Raw genomic sequence first — 27,010 nt, forward strand, 5'->3', positions numbered from 1 at the left:
GCCAGCTCGCGGCTCAGCCCACAGCTTTCTCCCTTTGCTCAGCCAACCCTGAATTTCTCAACACTCGTTAATATCTTAAACCTCAACGTTTTACGCGCATTTCTAGTTGATTTTGTGTGGTGGACACGCGGGTTTCTTTTTTTGTATTAATCTCCAAAAGCGAATTAAACAGCATTACGATTTCTTCCGATGATAACGACAATAATTATTTAATTTCATATTTTTTTAAAAAAAATTAAAGAGCGAGAGAGAGAACAACCAAGCTTCAAAGGGGGGTGGTGGTTGCTCGCATTCATTGGGGGGGTCATTCTAGCGGCGGTGCCGCGCCGTGCGCAATGCGTCCCAAAGCATTAAATTCTCCGCCACGCTCGCACCGTGTGAGTGGAGGAGGCGAGAGGACGCGGGTGGACCTCACCATGGCACGCATGGCTGGCCCCCTCCTGGGAGGGACACTGCTGGGCCTCTCCGCCTCGCTCTCCGCAGCCCTCAACCTTGCCCTGCTCTTCCAACTGCAAGGGGCATTTCGGCAGCAGAGGTGCGACGACCAGCATCAGCACGCGACTGAGAAACAGCAGCAGCAGCAACAGCATCAGCAGCAGCCGTCGCATCATCATCAACAGCAGCAGCAGCACCCACCTCAAACGCCCCAACAACAGCAGTTCCAAGACCTGCTGCACCATCACGAGCAGCTGCAGCAGCAGCATCAATACACGGAGCAGCAGTTGCAGTACCCGGCGTTCCAACCGCAGCAGCAGTTGCAGCAGCAGCAGCAGCCGCAGCAGCAGACGGATGAGAGTGGTAATGCTGCAGGTGCTGCTGCTGCTATCATGAGAACGTCGGCCATGTGTCTTGCCGCCGTGGCGTTGAGTCTGAACCTGTGCTGTGCGTCCATCTGTGTCATACACGCCCTGCTGGCTTCGAGAATGGTGCACGCTCACAGGTGAGTCAGTCTAAGTGGCTCCTCGAATATCGTTCTCGTTCTGGTCGTCGTTGTCGTGATTATTTGACCGAGGAAGGTGACGCAAACACAAACACCCCCCCCCCCCCACGCACACGTACGAAATGCTGTAACGCCGCGTTCCATATGCTTGGGGAGTATTTAATTTAGACATCCGTGCATGCGTGATGACAATACGAATAGCGGCAGCGCCGCTGCTAGGCGCACAGGAAAGCATGGTGCCCAGAGGGCAAGACGGTTTAATGTGGATCGGTAGCGGCTCGGTAGGAGATGGGTGTAGGGGGTGGGAGGTTACGGGGATGTCTTTGGGTCAATTTGGCCGATTTTCTATCGGGCGAGTCCCCAGTAGCAATGCAACTTTATTGGAAAGTTTCGTTCACAATGCGCCGTGTTTATGAGAGCTTTCGTGACCAACTCCCCCCCATCCCCCAGTTACAGACTGCTGGTGCAGTCACGCTTACCATGTAGAGGTGGCCCTTGTACTGTACTTCTATGCCCCCGTCTCCCGTGACTTAACCAACAACGGCCATTTGCCACCAAGCGGTGGTGATGTCACCACTGCGCTTGTGCCAGGCTAGGTGCACCTCGAGGTCACGTGACGTGTCGAAGGCTCGCCGGCAAGGAGGTCACGGCGAGCATTCGACACTTCACGTGGCCGCCACTGCATGACCAATCGTGTTGAGGTATGGTCAAATATAACCACCAAGGGTAGCGAGGTGATGGTCCAGTAAACCAGTGGCTGCATGAAAATAAACCACCCATCACATTAAATCATATTCGTTTTTACTTCATTTCGCTAAATCCAGATCTGGGGAGTAAAAAAATTGAGGTTGATTGTCATGCGACGGGAATTTCTCTGTGCTTGGGTGTGGGAAGGTGCAGCAGCGCCACTAGTGTGGACTAGAGTTCACGTGAGTAGATTTCAGAAGTAGCTTTGAATGGAACCCGCGATCCACTGGACAGCAGGCGCGACCTGCTGACCTTGCCGCCACGGCAGCATCCTGGCAGCTTGAAGTCAGAAGCGCCAGCATTCACATTGACCGAGCGGGCAATTCAGGAGACCTTTAATACATCACCAGCAGTGTTCTATCCACTGCTGGATGAAGCCCCCCCCCCCTCCCTAAGCTGCCGCTGTCGCTGACTGTTGGTCTCGACCACAGGCAGTCACTCCTTCTGGCGGCGTGTTTTGCCAAAGCCTGCCAGTAAAAAACATGATAATTGGTTTTTGAGCAATTATTGGTTTTTACCAATTATCATATTTTTACTGGCAAATGAGGTTCCAATGGTGTAAATGCTTACCCCGAGCTCTCATACTCTGATTGTGCATTGTCTTTGAGTTGTGCGCCTTTTGGCGTCATCTGGTCCAACCCATGTGAGACTAGGCTCTAAGGAAAGCTGTCTCTGGTGTGGACCAATCAACTTCAAGGACAGTGCAGACATTATCAGAGTTATGTTTTTTGTTTGCATTATGACTGCAGGTATTGTGGTCTATGCAAACATGACTCCTTGTAAAAAAAAAGGTGTCAGTTTTGTTGCCAGATAGAAGGGTAAAAAAACAATTATCATATTTTTTTACTGGCAAATGAGGTTCCAATGGAGCCAATACGATGTTTCAGCGTTTCTTCTCTGACCAATGCGCTCCGATTTACGTCTTTCAGTGTCATTCCAACCGTGTGGGCGCCACACAGGCGAGATGTTAACAACCTCGCCTGGTATACCGGAGATCGTGGGTTCGATTCAGAGCTTGACCCCTGCTGCTGTTTGTTATATTTGGAGTTTGCGACGTTTCTTTCCCCGTGGTCGAGTGGATTCTTCTTCGAGTCCTCCCGCTTTCCCCCCCCCCTCCACATTTAGAATCGACATCACGCGTTGGCAGAGTAGTTGGCTGCTATAAATGCCCACGTCACTAAGTCACTTCGTTGACCTATCATTTGTGGCCAGATCGCTTCTGAAAAAAAAAAGCTATACATGGTTTAGTGTGTCTCTCCACGCTTCTTGCACCATTTTTTAAGAATCTATTGTCCAATGCACTTTGCTCTGCGTCCATGTTGCCGATCCATTTGTCGTCGCAGGTAATACGCGCTGACTGAAAACTTTCCTTGCATTTTTCTCTCTTTGGGCACAGTTTCATAAAATGGAGCGGATGAAATATCGTTCCATGTGTGGGGCGCATCAGAGTCAAAAGCTCCGATGAGCGGTTGTTGGCTCCGTACACATTGGGAAGCCACCGGAGCTATGTCTTTTTAAATCGTTTAGAATGAAAAATATTTTCTTTCGAACTGCTCTCTGTATTTAGTGTGTTGTCCTTCCCCCCGCACCTCCGATTGGCTACTACGTACGGTGCGAAAGAAGTTTAACATACACGCATACAAAACTAAATTAACCTGCATGGCTGTGCCAAAGACGTCACGGCACCGACTTAGCGACCTGGACGAGGAAGCTCTTTCAGGCGAGAGCTGAGCTATTCATCTTCTTGGTTCTTTCGGTAAAGTCACGTAGAAGGGAAATAATAAAATAAAGCATAATTATTTAATTATGTTTTATTTTTATTATTTTATTATTTCTCTTCTACGTGACTTTACCGAAAGAACCAAGAAGATGAATCCCTGCAGTCACGAAAGCTTTACATCGAAGCTGAGCTGTTGTTAACCTATGCTGAACTTCTTTCGCACCGTACGTAGCCAACCGTGCCAATCGGAGGCGCGGGATAAGAGCTCGCTGTGCTGAGTGTAATCTCCAGCTAATCGTTGCACTAAATTGTACAAAAGAAAAAAAAATGCTCGCCTTTTCAGCATTCTTCCGGCTTTGCTGACAAACCAAATCAATAATGCATGGTTGCCCACGCGGCAAACTTCATTTGATTTTGCTACGTCGTGTGGTGGAGGGGCTATCGTTAAACAATCGACACTGCAGCTGCACGATCTAATCCAACCGAATCATGTTGCATTAAACACAAAAATACTCTTCAACACAAGAGCGGCTTTTTTGTGTGAATGGGGGGCAGGATTGCATTGGCATGAATGTAAATGTTGTGGATTTGCTCTCCGACACATCCGGTGGTGCTACTAGTAACGAATTGGCATGTTCTGTTTACGTGACAAACCTTACTAAGTGGCTGTGTCGGGTGGGTTTAGTGACACATTCATATTTACGCGATCTGACCCAAAACACCTCTGTTATGAAGTGAGTTTGCTTGCTTGTGAGGTTAGCAAACAAGAAAATCCCACTCGGTGTCAATGTGCGTCATTCTCCAGTTTGTCCGACACACATTTCTCCACGTATTTTGCAGCAAAGTTATTGTTTTGCAGCAAAGTTGTTGGTGCACCTTTTCATCCAAAGTGCATTGCCTTCCAGAAGATGTTTTTTTAAAAAAAAAAATCGGCTATCCAGAATCGTCACCCGGAAGATGGTCAAACCAAAGTGATATGGAACCACCACCACCACCAGCCGTTCAAAAGAATCTTCCACGAGACATCTCTTGCCAATTTTCAAGCAGCAACTTCTTCATCATCTTCTGGATGATGGCTCTCCATCGTTACCGTATTCTCCCGATTTATCACGCACATTCTTTTTGCTTTGTTCAAAATTACCCCAAGATTCGGCATGCGTCTTCCTTTCCACTTCACTACATAATCCAGGGAATGCGGTCAAGTAATTCGAATCTCGGTTTAACACGTAGGCTTTCGCGACCAAATCATCCATAATATAGGTGTGTGTTTGGGTTAGATCACGTAAATATAAATGTGTCGTTAAACCTGCCACCACCCAACACAGCCAATATGTAAGGGTTGTCACGTAAACCCTTACTATATTAATTTGAATCTCCTTTAACACTAGGACCCTGATCCAACAGACAGGGCCTTTGCCTTGACAGTACCGTGCTATTAATGTGTGTGTGTATATATGTTGGACTTCTTTCGCACCGTCTCTAGCCAAAGGCTTGACTCGGTTTGATGTCCATTTCCTGCGGTGGCAGTGAAAGGGCCCGTAATGGGAAGATGGAGCCTGCCGCAGCTTGTGCTCCACGCGTGGCAATTGGCACCCCCGCATGGCGCATCCGCGATATTTTTCGGAGCCTGCCCTTGCGTTCTACGGTCGTGGTGACGATGGTGATTTTTTTGCTTCTTGAGCCGCCCTCGCTCACGCCGGGACATATCCGGACGCTCGAAACGCGACTAGCGAACTTGCACCGTGTCCCACCTCGACGGAATTCGAAACGGGCCCCCCCAGCGGCAGCTGTCCCTGTGCGGCACGAGGCGGCTCGGGCACCTGGTCTAGAAGGGAGCATTGGTCTGCCAGCACATCATCACCCCCATGGTCGTCTCTATAACTTACAAGAACCGCCATCGCCACCGTCATCTTCATCATCATCGTTACTAATGTTGACGCGTCCAAAATTAAGTTACGCCACTACCACCACGACCTCCATGTTCGTCATGATTGTTCCACAGCCACAATAATAATATACACACCACTCCCTCACGGTTTCTTGCAACATCCATCATCTTTATCTCCAGATTCATTATCTACAGCACGTTTCTAAGTTATTGAAGTTTCTTTCCAATTTTAAAAGCCATTGTGTCTCCCCACTAAAATAAACATGAGGCAATACATTAGTGGTCCTGAGCCGGTGTTGGAAATTCCACATTCCCATGGCTAAGGCCAGTTTCGTTATAGGACCACCACTTTCGACTCACTGCAAAGTTGACCTCGTATTAGATGACCCCGGGTGGACGATGAGTGGCGCACCTGCCGCGAGGATTGGCATGACGAGTGTTCGCCACGCGTAAGTCAATCCCAACATTTTCCTTTTTCATTCTCAGAAGCTGGAAATTTGCCATATTTAAGTAAAAAAAACACAAAGTTTACGTCATGTTTCTCTTTTCTAATGTGCGCAGTCATTGATGACCATTGCCTCGCTACCCTTGAGAACCCCGTTTACTCACGGGCGACTCTGCTGTTGTCCCCTCGTCCACCCTGCCACCTCTTTTGTAATGAACTTTCACGCTTTGCCGGAGCATCAGAGTTTCTAAGCCAGGCAATGGTCTTAATTATATTAACTGATTATATTTTATATTTATATTTGCTGAACCTCAAGACTTCTTTACCAGGAGGGCCCTGCATTTAAGATGTCTGGCTAATTATCTTCGTGCAATTCGTTTTTGGGTCCGTCTTCTGAATGTTTCTTTTTTTCCCGATTGCGCCGTCGGAATGAGGTACCTGCGTGGCGAATCCGTTCGGATCTCTCACAGAGCCGTGCAAACCATTTATGTTGGCGGACGCCCCACGGAAGTGGGTATCCCAGAGCTACCACTGAGACCCCTTCAATTGATATCTGGTCCACACAGCAGAAGGATAGAACATTCCCAACTGTTCTGCCACGAATAGTGGAGAGCTTGCCACATGACAGAGAGCTGGCATATGCTTTGTAATTCTCCGAGCTGGCATTTGTTGCTAAATTAAAGTGCAGAACCAAATTTAATGTATTGGAGTTTTGCTTGTGCAGTCATTGGTGACCATCGACTCGCGATACCGAACTCGAACCCAGCTCTGCGCATTTCCATGTGAGGTGAAAAGTCTATTAGCCAGAGAAACTCCATGGTGCAAAATATGGATGTGTCGTTAAAGACATAATTTGAACACTCTCAGTGTCTCTTTATTCTTTAGTCCATTGAGAATGCGTCAGTGCTCATTGGACTTGGAAGACACATGCAGTGCACTCACATGCAGTGCACTAACCGCGACCTCACCAACAGCACATAGACACACAACGATCCCCCGTATAGCCTTAAAAGACTGTAGAGGCAAGTGCTGTTAGCGAGCACCTATGAAGGCCGGCACGGCACACGAGGGGGTGGGTGGCCAGCATCACACCGGGCCGGACCAGGTACTCATTTGAGGCTGAGTCGAACTAGGGGAGGCCCAGGACCGGTTCTGATAATCGTCACTGGTGTTGGCCATGAGCGGGAATGGAACTCGGGTGGCCAGGTTCGTAGCGCAGCGCACTAACCACTAGATTACCACTCCCACACAGACACACTCACACACAGACACACTCACACACAGACACACACGCGCGGGGGAGACAAATGCGGTCGGGCGTGGTGCTGGCCACCCACCCCCTCGTGTACCGTTCGGGCCTTCATAGGTGCTCGCTAACAGCACTTTCCCTTACAGTCTGTTCAGGCTATACGGGGGATATTTGTGTGTGTGTCTATTTAGGCTGACCTGCCTACGATCCCTCCTGGGTTTAACCAGGCTGGATTGTGTGAGGAGCTCACAAATCCTTGAAAGATCTGGACAAAATCTCATCGGTGAGCTCCTCCGGCAGGCAAGGCTGCGTTGGCTGGGCCATGTAGCCCGCATGCCCAGCCACCGCATGCCTAAACACTTTTTGTTCGGCTGGATCGAGGGGGCTAAACGGGCGCGGCACGGGCTAGAGAAGAGATGGAGTGATGTGGTACAGGAGGATGTGGAGCTGAGTGGACTTGCCGATGACTGGTCCCAGCGGTGTCAAGATCGGCCTCTGTGTAGGAGGCTCGTGAAGGACGCTACTGGGCAGTTGGAGGCAGTCGCCCTCCAACAACAACGGAGAGCAGAGGAGCGACGCTCACAACAATGAGCGGAGCGCCGGGTGGCTAAAGCACAGCAAGTTGGCACAGTAGGGGGGCACAGGTGGTGCATCAGCCAGTCGTCTCAGTCAGTCGACCTGTGACATCTGGGTCTGCCCCGTGGCCTCCTGCCAGCGGGCGTTCGACACTTCACGTGGCCTCAACGTGCACATGGCCTGGCACAAGCGTCGTGGTGACGCCACCGCCACTTAGTTGTGTGCTGTTGGTGGGGAGTGATGAGGTGTGCGGGTGGCTGAGACCGCGTGGACCTTCTGAGCGTCCCTGTACGGGGGGGGGGGGGGGGGGGGGGCTCTGGGGGAGGAGGAGGAGAGAGGGAGGGAGGGGAGGGGGAGGTTGGGGGGCGCGCGCGTGGCTCCGGGGTGCTTCCCGCTAAGTCTCGACGTGAGCAGCATCGCGAGTGGCCGCGACCGCCTCTTCCCCATGCGGCAGCGCCGCATTAGGAACGCAGGCACGCAAGCAGGACAAAGATGAAGGCACAGGTCGCCCGGGTAGCCTTTCAGCAGGCTTTCGGGGCAAGTTGCACCTGTGAAGACCGGCACGACCGGCCCCGCCTTTGTATCACCCAGTGGCGACGTTTACGCGCGCCAGGTATTCGTTAGAGGCTGAGTCGACCTAGGGGGCGTCCAGGACCGATTCAGATAATCGTCAGCGGTGTTGGCCGTGAGCAGGGAATCGAACTCGGGTCGGCGGTTTGTAGCGCAGAACACGAAGACAAAGACGCGCATGCGCTCACGAGCGCATTCATTCGCTCGCACACACGTGCATATAGTCATTCATTCATTTGCACGCACACACACACACAAAACAAGACAAAGATCCACAGTATAGCCTGTAACAGACTATTGGGGCAATTGCTGTTAGCGAGCATTGATGAAGGCCGGCACGGCACACGAGGGGGTGGGTGGCCAGCACCACGCCCGGCCGCCTTTGTCTCCCTAGTGGCGATGTTAACACATCGCACCAGGCACTTATTTGAGGCCGAGTCGACCTAGGGGAGGCACAGGACCGATTCAGATAATCGTCACTGGGTATTAGCCGTGAGCGGGAATCGAATTCGGGTTGCTAGCTTCGTAGCGCAGCGCGCTAACCGCTCCACCACCGCTCCACACACGCGCACAAAGACACGCGCACGCGCGCGCTCATTCAATCACTGGCACACGCGCGCATTCATTCACTCGCACGCTCACACATTTGTAGAATCATACACGCGCACGCCTTTCGTTCACACGCGCACACACACACGTACAGAATCGGACCCACGCGCGCAAGCATTCTTACACTCCCGTGCAAATATATGCACGCATTCTTAGAATCACACGCGCATTCACGAATTGATTCATTCACCCACATGCACGCATATACATTTATACAATGGCACACACACATATTCATGCACGCGCACACACACGCGCACGGACACATCCATTGATTTGCATTCACGCGCACACGTTCATTATTTACTCATGCATGCATATAAACAAATATGCAAACATAAAATAACTCATTCATACACTCGTGTTAATGTTTTCACACATATATACACGCATATATACACGCGCACGTAAAAATACGAAGATACCCCGTATAGTCTTTAAACGTATTTTGGGGGCAAGTGTTGAAGCGTTGTCTGTGAGCAACTATGAAGGCCGACACGGCCACCTTTGTCTCCCGAGTGCTGATGTTTACACACTGCACCAGGCACTCATTTGAGGCTGAGTCGACCTAGGGGAGGCACAGAACCGGTTCACATATTGATCGTGAGCGGGATTCGAACGCGTGTCACTTGGGTGGATTGCTCAGTGCGCCAACCACAGCACTCCCCTACGCGTCTGCAATCACAAGTGCACTTTCATTCAACAAAAGACAAAGATCCCCCGTATAGCCTCACCAGACTGTTGGGGCAAGTCCTGACAGCGAGCACCTATGAAAGCCGGCACGGCACACGAGGGGGTGGGGTGGCCAGCACCACGCCCGGCCGCCTTTGTCTCCCGAGTGACGATGTTTACACACCGCACCAGGTACTCATTTGAGGCTGAGTCGACCTAAGGAAGGCCCAGGACCGGTTTAGATAATTGTCGCCGGGGTTCGTAGCGCAGTGCACTAACCGCTACACTACCGCTCCCCACTAACACAGACACACACAGACACACACTCGCTGGTGTGACATGAACAGCGACAATTTCATCATCATCATAACCCTTCCTGGGAAGATAAACGAGTTACCACTGTGTGCATCTACTGCTGTCCTACGGGCAGACTTGCCCCTGCCATAGGAACGGAGATAAGCACTGCTGTTGTACTGTTGTACTTCTATGCTCCCAACGTCTACGAGCAGAGGAGCACTCAAGGGTGCCCACCGAACCCTGCCCTGTGACCCGTGACACCACCTCTCGACCTCACGACGGGGGCAAAGCCGTTCGTGGCCAATGTTCTTCTGGCCGCTGCTGTATAGTGGTGGCGCAGTGGTTAGCAGCCCACACTGCGCTGTTAAACCGACACAGTGCTGTGCGTTGAACTTCCTTCGCACCGTACGTAGCCAACGGCGCTAATCGGTGGTGCGGGGGAAAGAACAAAAAACTGAACGCGAAAATTAAGTTCGAAATAAATGACGTTTCAGTCGAGGTGATTAAAAATTGCACAGCTCCAGCGAGAAATTTGACTTAAAACTTTCGTGACTGCAGGGATTCATATTCTATGGTTCTTTCGGTAAAGTCACGTAGATAGAAAAAATAAAATAAAATAATAAAAATAAAGTGAACAAAAAATATCACGACGTTTCGATCACAACACAAGCGGTCGTCATTATTTTATTGTTATTTTTTTCTATCTACGTGACTTTACCGAAAGAACCATAGAATATGAGCTCCAGTGTGCGTGCTTCCTAATATCGGACGGAAGAACGTTCCAGACAGCCGCATAATCGCATCTGAAAGCGCGCGATACGGTGACCGTCTTTGTTCGATGGCTAGCAGACAAAAGCCGCTGCTACGAGGATGACCGCAGTTCGCGTGATGGTGGTTTATGCTCCTTGATGCGATCAGCAGCAAGGTAATTGTGGCAAATGTGTGGCGAGCGCTCTGTGTGTGTCTAACGAGGGCGACCTTTTCATGCATTCGTTCGGCAACCGGAAGCCAATGTAGCTCGGCGAACTTACCTTGCAGTAAGGGGCCGTCCATAAATGACGTCACGCACCTGGGGGGGGGGGGGGGGGTCAGACATTTGTGACAATGTGTGACGAGGGGGGGGGGGGGGTTTAGAAATGTGACGTCACATCAAAATGCGCAACTTTAAATAAATATAGACAACACGTTCTACTTAATTAATTAGACTTTTTTAAAATAAATGTTTCTTCTAGAACATCGGAGTGCAGCGCCACATTAAATACGCACTACAATGACAATAGTTTAAAGCGATTTGAAGCATGTTTTATTTTTTTGAGGGGGGGCAGAGCTTTGGGGTGTCATATTTGAGGGGGGGGGGTCTGACTTTTTGTGACGCCATGTAACGAGGGGGGGGGGGGGGGTCAAAAAATTGTCCAAAATCGCGTGACGTCATTTATGGACGGCCCCTAACCCCGTCACGACACGTGCCAAAGAATTTTGTGCACACTGCAGCTTGGTTGTGTTTTTTTACTTTTGCCAGACGTTCCGTAGAGTAGTGAGTTGCAATAATCGCGGCTTGTCCATGCACTCCGCTACACGCAACGTTGCCACTGATGTCTGAAGCGGTGGGGTTCTGCTCCCCGCCCCTTAACCAAGCTGCACAGAGAAGCGTGGAAAAAAAAATATTGCTGTGGTTTTCCCACCTGATGACGATTGCTTGTGTTGCAATCGAAACGCCGTGATTTATTTTATTTTTCTACCTACGTGACTTTTACCGAAAGAACCAAAGAGTATGGATTCCTGTAGTCACGAAAGCTTCAAATCTAGATTGAAGCGTGGAGAAGTATGGTCATACGAGTCCGCTACAGGGGAGAACTTTCATCTCAGCAGCCGATTGACACAGGAGCTGTAAATGTCTCTAACTAAATATTAATCTCGATTTAAAGCTTTCGTGACTGCAGGGATTCTTCTTCTTGGTTGAGGACGGCTGTTTGCGTTGTGGCCGAAACGTCGTGAGAATTATTTTATTATGTTTTATTTTAATTATTTTATTACTTCCCTTCTACGTGACTTTACCGAAAGAACCAAGAAGATGAAATTAATCGTAATTCGATACGGTGATGTATAATGGCAATCACCTCTGATCCAACACTGTGGAGGCGAGGGCGTCGAGGAGGCGCTGTACCGTGGCTCGCCGAGAGACGGCAGTACAGCGACAGTGTGGACTCCACCTGTTCCGTTTGTGTGGGATAGAGTGTTTCCCCCTCGCACGCGTGGGCTTTCTTCGGGTGCTCCGGTTTCCTCCCTCATTGATTGGCCAATAGCACCGTAATATATAGAGAGGACCGCAGAGCTCGGGGAAATTGCTGGCACCGGATCATCGGCTGGCTGGTGCTTTCCCGTTTGCGCCATCTGAGTCGTTCTGTCTCGACGAGAGTGAGCGGATACCGTGGTGGCGACGGCGCGGTACAATTACGAGGTGACTATGAATAATACCTCATCAGGTTTAAGGAGCTAAACGCCGGATTGAGCCTGGCTGGTGCTTGGATGCCCGACCACGGGGCATGCACAACAACTGCTCAATTCTCTGGGGTGCCACGGTGGCAAGGAGATGTTATCTCCCTTGCCCGGTATACAGGAGGTCGTGGGTTCGATCCCGAACCCGACGCCTGCTGTATGAGTTTCCATGTTCTCCCCGTGGTCGCGTGGATTTTGACTCCCGGTCCTCCAGATTTTCCCTCCACATTTAGAATCAATATTTCCACGTGATGATGATGAGCCACTTCGTTGAGCCATCATTTGTGATTAACAGGTCGCCTCTGAACAAGAGCTAGACAGCTCAGTGGGCCTCATCTGGTAAAATAAATATCTAAACATCTCCATATACTTCGATTTAAAGATTTCGTGACTGCAGGGATTCATCTTCTTTGTTCTTTTGGTAAAGTCACGTAGAAGGAAAATAATAAAATAATAAAAATATAACGTAATAAAACAATTCTCACGACGTTTCCTTCTACGTAACTTTACCGAAAGAACCAAGAAGATGAATCCCTGCAGTCACGAAAGCTTTAAATCGAAATTTATCGGTTAAACGTCACGGTACTAGAATTGTAAATGTTGCAGTGGGGTTACTCTCCAACACACCGGTGTGCCGTACTAGTAACGAATTGGCACGTTTTGTTGACGTGACAAACCCCTTACTAATTGGCTGTGTCGGGTGGTGGCGGGTTTAACGACACATTCATATTTACTCGATCTAACCCCCCCAAAAAAGCCTCTGTAATGAAAGTGAGATTTGCGAGATCATGTCGCGCAACCCTAGCTGGCAGTGCCCACTCACAGCACCTGCCCCCCCAAGAGTCTATTCGTCTATGGCGGGGGGGGGGGGAAGGGATGGGGGGTCTTAGCGTCTGAATGGGAAACGTCAGAGCAGCTGCCCGCCTCTCCACACACTGAGCGCTTTGTTCCGATCTGTCTGCTCCGTGGTCGTCGCACTGCCAGACGACACAGACGCGGCAGACAATGTCCCCCATTCCTAGCTGTGGGGGGGTGGGAGTCGTGGGAGGAGGTTTGTTGGGGTGTGAGCACTGGAGGCTGGCTCGCGTTGTAAGGCATTAAAGAGGCGGACCCATTGTAGGTTTGAGGTTTGGGTTGGGGCGGCGGGGGGGGGGTGACTGCTGCTGAGGGTTTGGTGGAGGATTCAATAGAATCATCTCGTGATGATCATGCAGGAATGTGGCTGTGTGCGAGCGAAGTGGTTGGCGCACAGCTTCACGAAGCCGGCGACCCGAGTTCGAGTCCTGCTCACGGCCAACATCAGTGACGATTACTTGAACCGGCCTTGGGGCTCCCCTAGGTCGACTCAGCCTCAATTCAGTATATCGCCACTCGGGAGACAAAGGCGACCGGGCGTTGTGCTGGCCCACCCACCCTCTCGTGTGCTTGTGCCGGCCTTCATAGCTGCTCGCTAACAGCACTTGCCCCAACAGTCTGTTAAGGCTATACGGTGAATCTTTGTCTTTTGTCTGTCTGCGTATCTGTGTGCGCACGTGTCAGCATATTTGAAATGGCAAATAAAGGAACAACTTGGAGAGGTTGTGGCTTTCCAGGATTCATAATAGCCGTGTCAAAGTAATCGCAGAAACCCTCACCAGAAGCTGGGACCAGGCATCTGCCACTTGATGGTTTTTATCCTTGTGAATGAGGGTCTCACTCTTCCAATCCTAAATTAAATCATTGGCAACGAACTTTTATTCTTCTGAAATGTTCCCCAACTCTTACTTCAATGATATTGTCAGACATTTAAGTGTCATATCAAAACAGTGGCAGATTAGTGATTCGCCACTTGTTATAGAATGGCCTGTGGAAGGAGACATTACAGAACTTTACAGACTAAACAATTTTTTATTTGATCAGGTATTGCCCACTGAGCTACGTAGCTCTTTTAAAATCCTTTATATTAAGTTCACTTGCTTGCTTACGACCGTGCAAATCTTTCGGTCGTTTTTTAACACACTTCCCGTGATCCAATCGAGCTGACATTTTTCACACAGACTCGTTGTGCGTGACAATGTATTTTCGTGAAATTTTTTCTCCAAAATTGTACACTTTTTAGGAAATAATCAATTATATTTAATTACCTTTTGCTTAATGGTGGCAGCCATTCATCTGACCCATAGGTGGCAGCCATCTCAAGCCAGAGGACGAGAGGACTTTAGCCGCCACGCATATAAAGGATTTATAGTGAAAAACTTTGTTTTTACGGGTTAATTTTTTTAGAATCGACCTGGCCACAAATGATGGCTCAACGAAGTGGCTCATCATGCGGACATTCATAGCAGCCAAATACTCTAAAAGCGTGTTGATTCTAAATGTGGAGGGATAAAACCGAAGGACCTGGAAAGAAATTCATGCGATCACGGTGAGAAGATGCAAACTCCAAATAAGCAGGCGTCAGGGTGGAGATTGAACGCACGACCTCCTGTATAGGAGGCGAGGGTGTTAACATCTCCTAACCACCGTGGCGCCCATAATAATCTCGCAGCGAGCGGAGCTACCTGATAAGTGGGCGGGGCTACATCAAAAGTGGGCGGGGCTACTCTATAAGTGGGCGGGGCTACTCGATAAGTGGGCGGGGCTACATCAAAAGTGGGCGGGGCTACTCGGCAAGTGGGTGGGGCTATGCAAATGTGGTCTGGACTATGTAGAAATAGGCGGAGTTGACTGGGTAGTGGGCGGGGCTATGTAGAAGTGGGTGGGGCTGACAGAGTAGTGGGCGTGGCTATGTAGAAGTGGGCGGGGCTATGTAGAAGTAGGCGGGGCTATGTAGAAGTAGGCGGGGCTGACTGAGTAGTGGGCGGGGCTATGTAGAAGTGGGCGGGGCTATGTAGAAATAGGCGGAGCTGACTGAGTAGCGGGCGGGGCTATGTAAAAGTGGGTGGGGCTACCTGAGTAGTGGGCGGGGCTATGTAGAAATAGGAGGAGTTGACTGGGTAGTGGGCGGGGCTATGTAGAAGTGGGTGGGGCTGCCTGAGTAGTGGGCGGGGCTATGTAGAAGTAGGTGGGGCTGCCTGAGTAGTGGGCGGGGCTATGTAGATGTAGGTGGGGCTGACGGAGGGACAGGGCTACCAGCCCCACAGCATGTCCCGTTTGAGCCTCCCAGGTAACGGCGGCTTGAATGGCCGTCGGCAACAGTTACTCCTCACCACTGTCGTTCCCTGTGTGTGTGTTGAACTTCTTTCGCACCGTACATAGCCAAACGCGCTTATCGGAGGTGCGGGGGAAGGACAACAGACTAAACGCACAAAAATAAGTTCATAGAGAAATGAGCTCCGAGTGGCTTCCTAGCACAGGAAGGAAGAGCGTTCCGAACGGCCGCAGAAAGCGCATCTGAAAGCGCCGTGCGATGCGGGTGACCGTCTTTGTTCGATCGCCTCGATGACGACCGGAGTTTTGCGTGATGATGGTTCATGCTCCTTGACGCCATGGCTGAGGTGATGCAGCGCTGTTCTGCGACACGTCTCTTTCAGGGCTCAGCGGTTTGTGGAGAGCACTCAGAAAGCTCGCTTGGTAACCATGGCTCTCTTCTGCCTCGCTCTGCTCTCCTTCACCGCAGGTAATAAAATTCACCATAATTCGTCACGATTAGCCCAAAATTTCCCGAATTTTCTTGAAGCCGTGCTTGTCGGCGTCACGTCGCCGGACGCGCACATTCACCCGCGGCGAATCACGGCACAACGTCGCCGTGCCCCGGCAGCTAGCGCCGCTTGGGGGGCCCCGGTGACACGAGGCCAAGCGTTTGGCGCGTTCGCCACGTCTCGTTTATTGTCCTTCCCCTCCCTCCACCCCTCGTGCCTCCGATTAGCACGGTTGGCTTACGCCAACCGTACACACGTACACACATACGCACGTACACTTCGGAGGTTCGTGGATCGAGCACCCCGGTCCACACCGCCGGTGTTTTAGTCGTAAATCACGTGGCCCTTCAAGGTCCCCGTGGGTATGTTCCAAGACAGCGTAGGCCACATCACGGTCCGCGTTTGAAGAGCTACGTGCCAAATAATCTGGATTGGAAGCACAACAAAAACAAAGCACGGCGGCGTTGTCCTCCTCCTGCTGCTGCCGGACTCAGCGATACTGTCGATGAGGCTTCCCTTGAGTGAATGAACATCATCAGTCAATCAATTAACCACCCTGGAAGATGATGTCACAGAATAATGTATGGCATAGGCAGTGACACATAGGGGGCTGGGGGGAACAGAAGGGCTATTACTGCCCCAATTAGCAGACAGCAGGTGGCAAACAATAAACATCGGCCCCCCAGCCACTATCCCAACCACACTCCCCACAAGAAAAGTCCCAGAGGACAGTGGAGTAGAAGCCGTCTGACCTAATTTTAATGTCAGTATTAAGACGTGTCTGCATTGAACTTCTTTCGCGCCGTATGTAGCCAACCGTGCTAATTGGAGATGCAGGTATGGGATTATGCTGCTGCGGCGTAATGGGTATCATTTCTGGACTTGTAATCCAGAGTGTCACCGGTTTGTAATCCTCTTGTGACAGTTGAAACGGTGCTGCAAGTTCCTTACATCCCACTCCAACTCCCACACACCCCTCCCCACAATTGCATCTGTCCGCCCAGCACCGTAAATAGGTACAGCGCCATTGGTTAGTCGATCGCCAGGATTCTCGTGTGGTGGGTTAAAGTTTGGGTACTCCCACCGCTTCCGCGTGGGAGAGTAGGCCAAAATACCCTCTTGGAGAGCTCTCTCTACTTGTGAGGGCCTTCTGCCAGCAGCAGCGTGAGCAAGCAGTTGCCGGGTCGCACTTTTACCTCGACTGAACTCACTGCCTCAAGTAAAAAGATGTTGCGATGTTGTCCCCCTGTGCCACAACAGCTCTGTCCCTGCACGCCTTCTTGGTTCTGGACGTCCCGGCCTTCCTGGCGTGCGCCGGCGCGCTGGGCTGCGGCGTTTTACTCTCCGCCTCGGGCCTAATACACGGCCTCGCTGCGGCCCGCCGCTCGGCCCAGCTTCCCGCCCGGGTCCCCCGCGCCCCGGCCACCCTCATGCCCCCTCCGCCGCTCCCGCCGCCCCAGCAGCAGCACCACCAGCACCAGCAGCATCACCACCCGCAGCAGCACCAGCAGCCGCAGCAGCAACAGCCACCGGGCTCGGGCCTGCAGGCCGAAGCCTCGGCTTGCAGGCCCGAGCCTCGGGCCCGGGCGCTCAGCTTCTGGAACCAGGTGGCGCTGAGCGAGCACGGGCGGTCGGACGACAACGGCGACGATTTCACGCTGGCGGCGAACGACTGCGCCGCGGCAGGGCCCGGGGGGGCGGCCGGCGAGGAGCTGTGCACCCTGAGCGCATCGCTGCCACACCCGCGCCACCACCAGCGGGTGCCACCGCACAATGGGCGCGAGAGATTCGTCGACGTCCCCGCGGAGTCATGCGGCAGCCGTCGCAAAACCGCCTCCATGTCCGACATCGTAGCCGAATCGCGAAGGCAGCAGCCGCACCAGCAGCAGCCTCACCAGCAGCAGCAGCACCAACAGCAGAAGCAGCAGCAGCACCAGCAGCAGCACCACCACCACCATCAGCAGCAACAGCCGCCGCCGCAGCAGCAGCATCAGCAGCAACAACAGCGTCATCACATGGATCCGCTCTCATTGCTCAGCAGCAAGATGGCGGCTGCTGGCGGCGGTTGCTCGGGTAGTGCGACGATGGGATCACGTGACCGGCAAGGAGCCAATCAGCATGGGCCGGTGTCTGGAGACGCCCGGCCGTGGAATGGCGTGACTCGTGAACTCAAGGCAGCGCAGGCTCGATGGAGGCTCACCGATATCAGCAACACGACGCTGGTGTGAGCCGTGGGCGAAGGCTTTGCGATCAGCGGGCATACACACACTTAGCGATTTTTTTTTTTAATGAGCGACCTGGCTTTGCGATGGTGCAAAGTCGTCGGGATGCGGTAAAGCGACATCACAGAGGTATTTGCAAACACTGTTTACAAATTCTTCTCACTCGTTCCGTTGTCGACTGGCCGGGCAGGTTACTCAAAAGGTCAAGAAGGAGTTGACGTGGAGTAGTCGACAAAACTGAACTTTTCTGCCGACCTTCTGATCAATGAAGGTGGCGTTGGCCAAAAACAAACGTGTGGACCGGCTCGACTCTCTCGGTCTGCTTCGATCGTTTCCCACCACCCAGGGCAGCCACTTCCACAACTAATGCTGAGCAACACAAGTACGGTTGCCATCTCTTGAGGTACACAAAAAAAACCAGGACATACCATGGGAAGAATATCATACAATACCAAGAGGGGGGAACGACATGTAAATGCATCGTCTTGAGTGGTGTATCGTTACATATTATAATTATTACACAACTGGCAAAAACTCGGACTTTTAATGTCCTGGGAAGACTCGCAGATTTCCCCGGACAGCGGCTTGGGCCTCCTCAACCAAGGGGAGGCAATCCCGGGCAAAACCAGGAGAGGTGGCAACCGTAGACGTGAGTGACCATAGGGCATCAACACCAGTGTCCAGGTTGTACGCAATGAACAACCATGGAAGGACGCTGATGTCGCGTCATATATTCGCTTACGGTGTCGCACGTGTGCACTGTGTATCTTTAACCGGGTCAGAGGGGTGGCAGTCAACCCAGCAGGCAAGCGGGGTGAGGCCACAGGGTTGGTTGGTAAGCCCTCGCCTTGCCGACCGCCGTTTCTGCGACGTCGGCTGAGGTGTGCGGTCGAGGTCGGCTTCGTTTTGACCGCCGGAAGGTCGCGGCAGGGTCAGATGTCGACAGTCGCCGATAACGGCCTCGGCCAACGTTGCCCAGTTCTATCCCCTGCTGCTGCCGCCATCGCCGTTCTTAGGACAAGGACCAAGTGAGGCATGTCCCGTTCATGTCACCCGACCGAGATCCCCCAGGACGGGACGTGAGTGCCTCCCTGGTGTCGGCTGAGTAGGCGGTCCAAGTCGCGGTGTTTTTTGGCGCGACGGGACAAAAAGTCGCTCGGGGGAAAGAAATAAAAACAAAAAATCGCTAAGTGTGTTATGCGTCGGTAAAGGCAGGCGCAACCCCAAAACGAGCGCTCCCAGCTTAGCGTGGACGATTGTCGCGACGTCCGTACCCCGTCGATCGGTGCAGGGGCAAAGTTAAAACTTCTGTCAAGGAGACTTCACGTTCTCGGGGTCATACCGCTCGGCATGACGTCTGACGTTCCGCTCCACGTGCAAGGGAGCTTCTTCGGAAGCCGAATTGTTTCCTGAACACACAACCATTTTTCCTGCCAAATTATATACTCCAGTCCATCGTGCTAACATACGATGAATTTGTAGCCCCTTTTTACATGCTTAAATATGAATGCAAACGGAATTATTATCAGGCCTTTGCGAATTTTCTTCTGGATCGATTTCCTACCCCATGCCAGGTCTGTCAAGGGAGTTGTTGGGCCATACTTCACCACGATGGTCAGTTAATTTTGGTAAAGGTGGCAACCAGAACTACTGGTTCATTGACGTTAGCCGCGGCTGGGGAATCGATCTTGAGGCCACCAAGTTCATAGCATCGTGCATTAGCCACTGACAAGAGTTCAATCTCTGAGGACTAAAAAATATTTGGTGTGAATGCCAAGTGACAAACAGGGCACAGCATGGATAGGAGTCAATGGAGCGGACGTCAGAAGTAGTTCTGTTAAGTCCCCTTCCGCGGGGTGTTCACGTGACGCGATTCCGTCATTGGAATAACATTTTTTGACAAAAGGAAAAGTAAAAAAATTAAAAGTGCACTTTTCACGATCGGCGACGATTGAAATCCCCCCGCAGAACGGACACAAAACGGGCCGTTGGGTAGCGTCCCTTGGCGTCACGCGCGCTTGCTGGTTCGCTTCTTTGGGTTGCGCCTTCGTTAAAGCGACGGCGTGAGTACGACGGAGACTATAGCAATTGTCAAAAAAAAAACAAATACTATACAAATTACGTATATATCAAGTTCTGGTAGGTATACTCGTAGCATCGTTCACTTCGACGGAGACCGACGTGAATAAGGCAGCCTTCAAACTGCCGGAGGCAGCTCATCGTGACGTGTCCTCGTATTTTCCAGACTACCCATCCCCCCCGTTCCCTTCTAACCAGTCGTGCATTCGTGTGTTGTAAGATTCTCATATTTCTCGAAGGAGGGGGGGGGGGGCATCATTCGCCTGGAGCTGAAGGCGACGGGAATGAAATCAGTTTCAGGGGGATGCTGCACGGTGTCGGAGTGGGTGTGGGTGGAGAATGAGAAGAGCCCAGATAGACAAGGAGTCAGATATGAAGGCATGAGGCGAGACAGAAGATAGAGCCTGTGAGACACACGGGAAGACACGCAGACAAATACAGAGAGGCGCGGACAGAGACAGAAGACTCGGGAAGGCAAACGTACGGAGAGGCATTGGAGAGAGACAGACACATATCGAGACAAACACAGAGGGAAACAGACACGAAGACTTGCAGACAAGTGGACACAGAGAGACAAGGTGGCTACGCAGAGACAAGAAGAGCAAGAGGCAAGCGGAGGTAGAGACACAGAGATGCGGTCAAGCCGTAGAAATGGAGATGCAGCGAGAGACATGGAGAGAGACAGTAACAGTACATAGCTTCACCGTTAGTTCAACGAAGCTCCTATTATAATCTGCCATCAGATTGTCCGCTACAACTGCTTTCCATGGTGCAGAATTGATCGGAAAATACTAATTTTGTTTGGGCCTCAATTACTCCGATTATCCATAATTTGGAGACAAACCAGGAAGCAACCGCGCCCTCTACTGCCGCCCATTTGCAGGCCGGTGCTGCTGGTGCGGCACGGGGACAGCTGCCACTGGGGGTACCCTTGGTATAGACTACAGCAGGGCGTTGGAAAGCTTGAGTTGGGAAGTGATGTGAAGGCGATTTCTCGCCCCTCCGATGCGCACGGTAGGTGAAGTAGGGAGCGAAAGAAGTTCAACATAAGTACGTACCGAAACAGGAGGACTTTCTAAACAACTCCGGCTATCTCCTGATGAGGCTGGTTGTAATCACCAGCGAAAACGTTGTACACAAATCGTAAATGTTGTGGGGTTACTCTCCAACACAGCGGTGTGCTGTACCAGTAACTAATTGGCACGTTTTGTTTACGTGACAAACCTTACTAATTGTCTGTGTCGGGTGGTGGTGGGTTTAACGACACATTTATATTTACACGATCTAACCCAAAAAACCCTTTATTATGCATAATATCGGTCGTGACAGCCTACGTGTTAAACATACGTCCTCTTATCCACGTATTAAAGGCGTCGGTGTGGCAACTTCATCGTCACCACCATCATCATCACCATCATCACCATCACCCTATTGTCCGTGATTATCCATGGATAACCACGCAGACAAGCGGAGGAGTTACTTTCATGGTTTTTTGCGGAGATATATGATTTTGTCAATGGCGACCCCTACCCACATCGACGCGGATAATAGGATTTTTGCTCGTTTGTTGTAGCGGCGGCCGTATTCAAGCTCAAAGATTTTTGTTGGGGGGTCGGGAGGGGGGTAAGGGAGATGGGGTGGGGGAGCAGGAGGGGAAGGCACTTGACTGGGTCTAAGTACAGCATTTGTCGCCACTTTTGTTTGCGTGAATCCTCCTGTGTGGTGGTGATGGCAGTGGTGGTGGAGATATGTGGTTTATAGGTAGCGCAGTATTAACCCTTTCCCGTGCCGATGATGTCCGTGTACGTCATTAGAACGGAATCGGAATAAAAACGAAAGCAAAATAACTCCGTCGGTACCGAGGCTCCCACAAGGCCATGCGGGAGACTGTGTGGCACAGTTTGGCGCTAGCTATCATAAAGTGTGGTCGTGTCGCTACAGTTCTCTGCGGTGAGTACAATGTATTTAAAAGCAGCGGTGCTATTACGCCTCTGTAAATAAAATTCACGCTGAACCGCTTGCGTTTTCCGAGATTCAACGGTGAATGGGATAACCACCCTGCAACTTGCAGTTGTCTGGCAACGGGAAAGGGTTAAGTAGCCAGCAGATTGCTGACTGCAAATCACCTGTGCTGACTTGAGTAAGCAATCGCTCCCCCGTACACTATGACGAGGTATACCTGTAAGAATTACTCCCTTACCCTGAGAATTGTCACGATTCGGTTTTTTTTTTACTCGGAGGTGCTTTGTAGCATCCCCTTTAAGTGGCTGCACAGGCCACGTGAACTACGCAAGATGATCGAGAGTGGCGAAGATAATAGATGCACACGGGGACGGCACGGTGTGTCATCATAAACATGCGCATGGTGCACCGTGAGTGTAAGATTCGGTAGTTATGGATGAACCGATGGCATCGATGCACCCGCTCCGCTGGGTTGAGGTGTTGGGCCAAGCGCGTCCGTGGCCCAGAAATGCTTTCGGGCCGGGCGCACAACACCTGAGCAATCGGTTGCATGCAGCTGAATCACTTACGCGTTGAAAGGGATCTGCTCAGAGATTTGTAGCAACATCTTTCACCACGTGACAAATTTTTTAACTGTGATTGGTTACGGTCCTGATGTGGGTGGGTGGTTGGTGGGAGGAGCTAAGGAAAAAATGGCGGGGCGAGGCTACAAAGGGTGTGGCCAGACGCGTCCTGACCGCACAACTACCTGCTCGGATGCGGAAAAAGCAGTCGCAGGCAATGTTTGAGGTTAATCACCAGAGTGATCTGATTGCGCAACTTTATTGCTCAGGTGTGGGAGCCGGCTTTTTCGAAGCGTGGTTGGTGGATCGCGGTTGAGAGTTATTGCGTGGAACAACTTCCACCCGCAGGACACCCCGCCCCGGGGCGAATGCAGAACGACCAACAGGAGGCTGCTGGCCTGCGTCTAAATTGAGTGGCCCCCTCTTGTACGCATGGCCGTTGGCCCGGCGACTTCGTCACCTCCGGTGTTCCTCCCCATCACGTGCAAACATGCAGAGGCGCATCCGTAGAACGTCGCAATGTAGCGGGGACCGTCGCGTGACGAAGATGAGTCTTGAGACTCGGTTGAGGTTCCCTTGCGTAACCAGTCTAGAGATAAATCGATGCGGGTGAACCCTTTTGGAAGGGATGCCCCGGGCGAGAGCATAACACACATGCTCCTTTATTGTTGTTGTTGTAAAGTAGTCACAGGTAACTACACTATGGGAACCTCATTTGCCAGTAAAAATATGATAATTGGTTCTTTACCCTTCTATCTGGCAACAAAACTGACACCTTTTTACAAGGAGTCATGTTTGCATAGACCGCAATACCTGCAGTCATAATACAAACAAAAGAACATAACTCTGATAATGTGCACTGTCCTTAAAGTTGATTGGTCCACACCCGAGACAGCTTTCCTTCGAGCCTAGTCTCATATGGGTTGGACCAGATGACGCCAAAAGGCGCACAACTCAAGGACAATGCACCATCAGAGTATGAGAGCTCGGGGCAAGCATCTACACTATGGGAACCTCATTTCCCATAGTGTAGATGCTTGCCCCGAGCTCTCATACTCTGATGGTGCATTGTCCTTGAGTTGTGCGCCTTTTGGCGTCATCTGGTCCAACCCATATGAGACTAGGCTCGAAGGAAAGCTGTCTCGGGTGTGGACCAATCAACTTTAAGGACAGTGCACATTATCAGAGTTATGTTCTTTTGTTTGTATTATGACTGCAGGTATTGCGGTCTATGCAAACATGACTCCTTGTAAAAAGGTGTCAGTTTTGTTGCCAGATAGAAGGGTAAAGAACCAATTATCATAGTCACAGGTAACTTGCGAAATTCGGGACGAGGGCTATTTCACTGTTCATGCAATGGCCTAACCCTTGCAAATTATATCACAGGGTCTCTCACCACGGACCGCGGCCGGGCTTGGGCAAGGCAGTCTGTTTTGCAGAAGTTTAGCGCGTGGGCTGTAGTGGGAATCAAACTGCAAACCTCAAAGGGCACTGGCTCGGTGGCAAGCCAAGCGGATAGCCAGATCGTCGATGCGCTCGACACGTGTTATGGTCCGAGAGCGCGATCGTCGTGGGACGATGTCAAAGTTTGACGGTTACTCCGAAAACTCAAGTAGTGCTTATTGTTGCTCGAGTGGGAAAAAAAATTCGTCGTGTGGCACACGCAAACACACACACACGTGCAACACACACACACATGCAACACACACACACGTGGCCGATCGGAGAGGACGCGTGTGGTGGGGTAAAGTGTGGGCACTCTCACAGTTTTCAAAGACGTCTGGCGAAAGTCCCGACCAGACGGTGTAGTTCCTTCCGCCAGCAGCAGCAGCAGCAGCGTGATATAGAACATTTGCAGGGCTGCACTTTTACCGTCTGCAAGATGTGAATCCGAGATCTACAGGGATATTTCAACTTTTCTAAATATTTTATTCTTGTTTCACTCAGGACACCGCCTGCATGTGAAATTGTAAGTTATTGCTCTGCGTCTACATGAAGCCGTACAAAAAGAAGAGCGGCAGTATGGAAGCAATTCAAATGTGGCGTGCAGTGGTGATATCTAATAATCATAATAACTTGGATTTATTTATTTTTGAATTGCCATAGCATCTAAAAGCACCTTGCACCACATCTCATCTCAGACAGTTATGTTTTAACATTTTCCCAGACAAGGCCCACAATGAGATATACAGTTTATTTTTTCCCAGAAGCGATCTGGCCACAAATGAAAGCCCAGTCAAGTGGCTTGCCACGTGGGAATTTATAGCAGCCAAATACTCTCAACACATGTTGATTCTAAATGTGGAGGGAAACCACGGAGGACCCGGAGAAACAATCCACGCGACCACCAAGTGTCGGGATCGAACCCACGAACTCCTGTATATCAGGCGAGGTAATTAACAATTCGCTTCGACAGGGGGGAACCTCCCTCAGTGGCAGCTGTCCCCGTGCAGTACAAGGCCGGTGACTCAGCACCGCACCGGCCCCTAAGTTTGCCTTTCATCTGCCACTTTTCGGGGGAGCGGGAGGGGGGGGTGATTGCCACCGCTGCTGCTGCTGCTGTTTAACTGGCAGGTTATTTTCCAACACCCGTGGGTGCAAATGCTCTCCTTCACCCCTACCCCCTTACAGGCGGGCAATTTGATGAATTGTCGCGATGTGAGGTGGGGAGGGGGGGCCGCGACTCAACGGCGTGCCCACCGCGGTGGCACCGCTACGGTCGATTGATGCGACGGCTGTGAAACAGCGTGGCCATTGTGAGCGAGCACGTGACTGATCGCGTCGCATGAAACGGACCGATGTGGGGGAGTGCGGCGGAGTCTCTTATCTGAAGGCGGTGGTCTTCACTCATGTTCAGAGGTGGGGCTGTGGGCAGGAGGTTGGGGGGGGCGGGCCCACTTTGGCCGATAAGACATCGTCAGCGTGAGAGCCGCCACGCGTTTGAAACCATTGCTGGGTTTGACATCAGCACGATGATGGGGGGGGGGGGGGGGGTCTTCACATGTTGTGGATTGTCGGAGGCCGCACGATCACGAGGCCGCACTAAAGGCCACCAGGGGCCACCCAGTGGCCCCGCGGGGCCTTGCAAAGGAAGAACCCTGGGCTGTGGAAATTTACCTACGCCACGGGGTCATTACTATGAGCTACCACATTTGACACTTGGGAGCTTATCTCAGAGAACACGAAACGCTAAGTCCATGCGATTAGTGGCCCTGATGGTCACTCATCTCTACTTGTCAATTTTTGCCACCACAGCTACATTATTGCCCTTCTTGAATATTATAAATCCAAACAGGATTTTATTTTGCACTTTTTTTTTGTCAATCCACTCCTGGATGAGGACCCCCCCCCCCCACCATGCCTTGAGGGCCATGAGGTATTTTTAGACCATACTTCACCTCGCTGGTTGGTCAGTGCGGGTTGGTGAGGGTTGGGGTATTGGACGGAGTGTGGGGACATCATGGGATTTAAACTGTACTGCCCTCTACTCCCCCACAGCGCCCACAACACTTGTCTCGAATGCACAGTGGTCACCCGCAGATTACCCAGCCTCAAACCTTGCTTGGCTTTTGACATGATGGGGGCTCGTTCCGATGCCATTTCGACCACAGGCAACACGTGCCACTCGAGTTCTCACGTCTGCGATTCAATGAATCTACCACGAGCTTAGCGGTGCATCGTAACCAAATTGATGACATTTACTGCACGCCCTATTGGCAGGCCAGAGCTATTCCAACGGTGGGGGGAGGGGGGGGGGATCAATCTACATTCTCTGTACCACACGACGTTGAATAGGGAGTAGATATTTTTGGTTTGTTTGGAGGAGGAGCTCTTGTACTAACGGGACTAGCTAGGTAACAGGATCGAGCGGTGTTAGCGACGACTAACATCGGGTACTACGTTCATAGATTGCCGTGGGTCTTTTAATCGATTAGTGCCACAAGGTTCGTCAACGGGATACATCGCGCGCGAGTCGTCAATGTCCGCGTCACGTTTTGCGCGTTTTCTTTGTGCGTCGCGGTGTGTGGGCTCGCGCTGACGAGCTCCGCGTTTCATGATTTTGTGCTAAAAAAAAGAGAGGCCCTCTGAGGTGACTGAGAGTAGAGATTTTGTTTCGTTTTTTTTGTCTTTTGGTTTATCATTAAACGTTAACTGTTCCATTTCTATGGCCCGTCCAAAATGTGTGATTGTTATTGCCTGGTTTACATTTATATGTGTGTGTGTGTAACATATGTACATGTGTAACACAAGGCCGTAGCCATGGAGTCAAGATTGGGGGGACCAAATCTTTCAGGGGGTCTGGGGGTCCGCCCCCAGAAAAATATCGAAATTTGAAAACGAATTTCCTGCCATTT

At 51.3% G+C, this 27,010-nt stretch overlaps 1 protein-coding gene across 2 annotated transcripts; it reads left to right on the top strand.

The window, feature by feature from the left end:
* On the top strand, positions 1–27,010 carry LOC133354271 (basic-leucine zipper transcription factor A-like). Of its 2 annotated transcripts, XR_009756563.1 has the most exons (4): positions 1–940; positions 15,722–15,807; positions 17,090–23,346; positions 23,967–27,010. XR_009756563.1 is itself a non-coding variant. In XM_061570987.1 (3 exons), the coding sequence occupies exons 1-3, from the start codon at positions 336–338 to the stop codon at positions 18,055–18,057; spliced, it is 1,659 nt and encodes a 552-aa protein (XP_061426971.1). In that variant the 5' UTR covers positions 1–335; the 3' UTR covers positions 18,058–23,422. The 2 variants fall into 2 exon arrangements, 1 of the variants encoding a protein (XP_061426971.1); XM_061570987.1 differs by lacking the exon at positions 23,967–27,010 and having other exon boundaries at positions 17,090–23,422.

The sequence above is a fragment of the Lethenteron reissneri genome, chromosome 46 (assembly GCF_015708825.2).
Source record: "Lethenteron reissneri isolate LAM-NWPU_2019-01 chromosome 46, ASM1570882v1, whole genome shotgun sequence".
Classification (NCBI taxonomy): Eukaryota; Metazoa; Chordata; class Hyperoartia; order Petromyzontiformes; family Petromyzontidae; genus Lethenteron; species Lethenteron reissneri.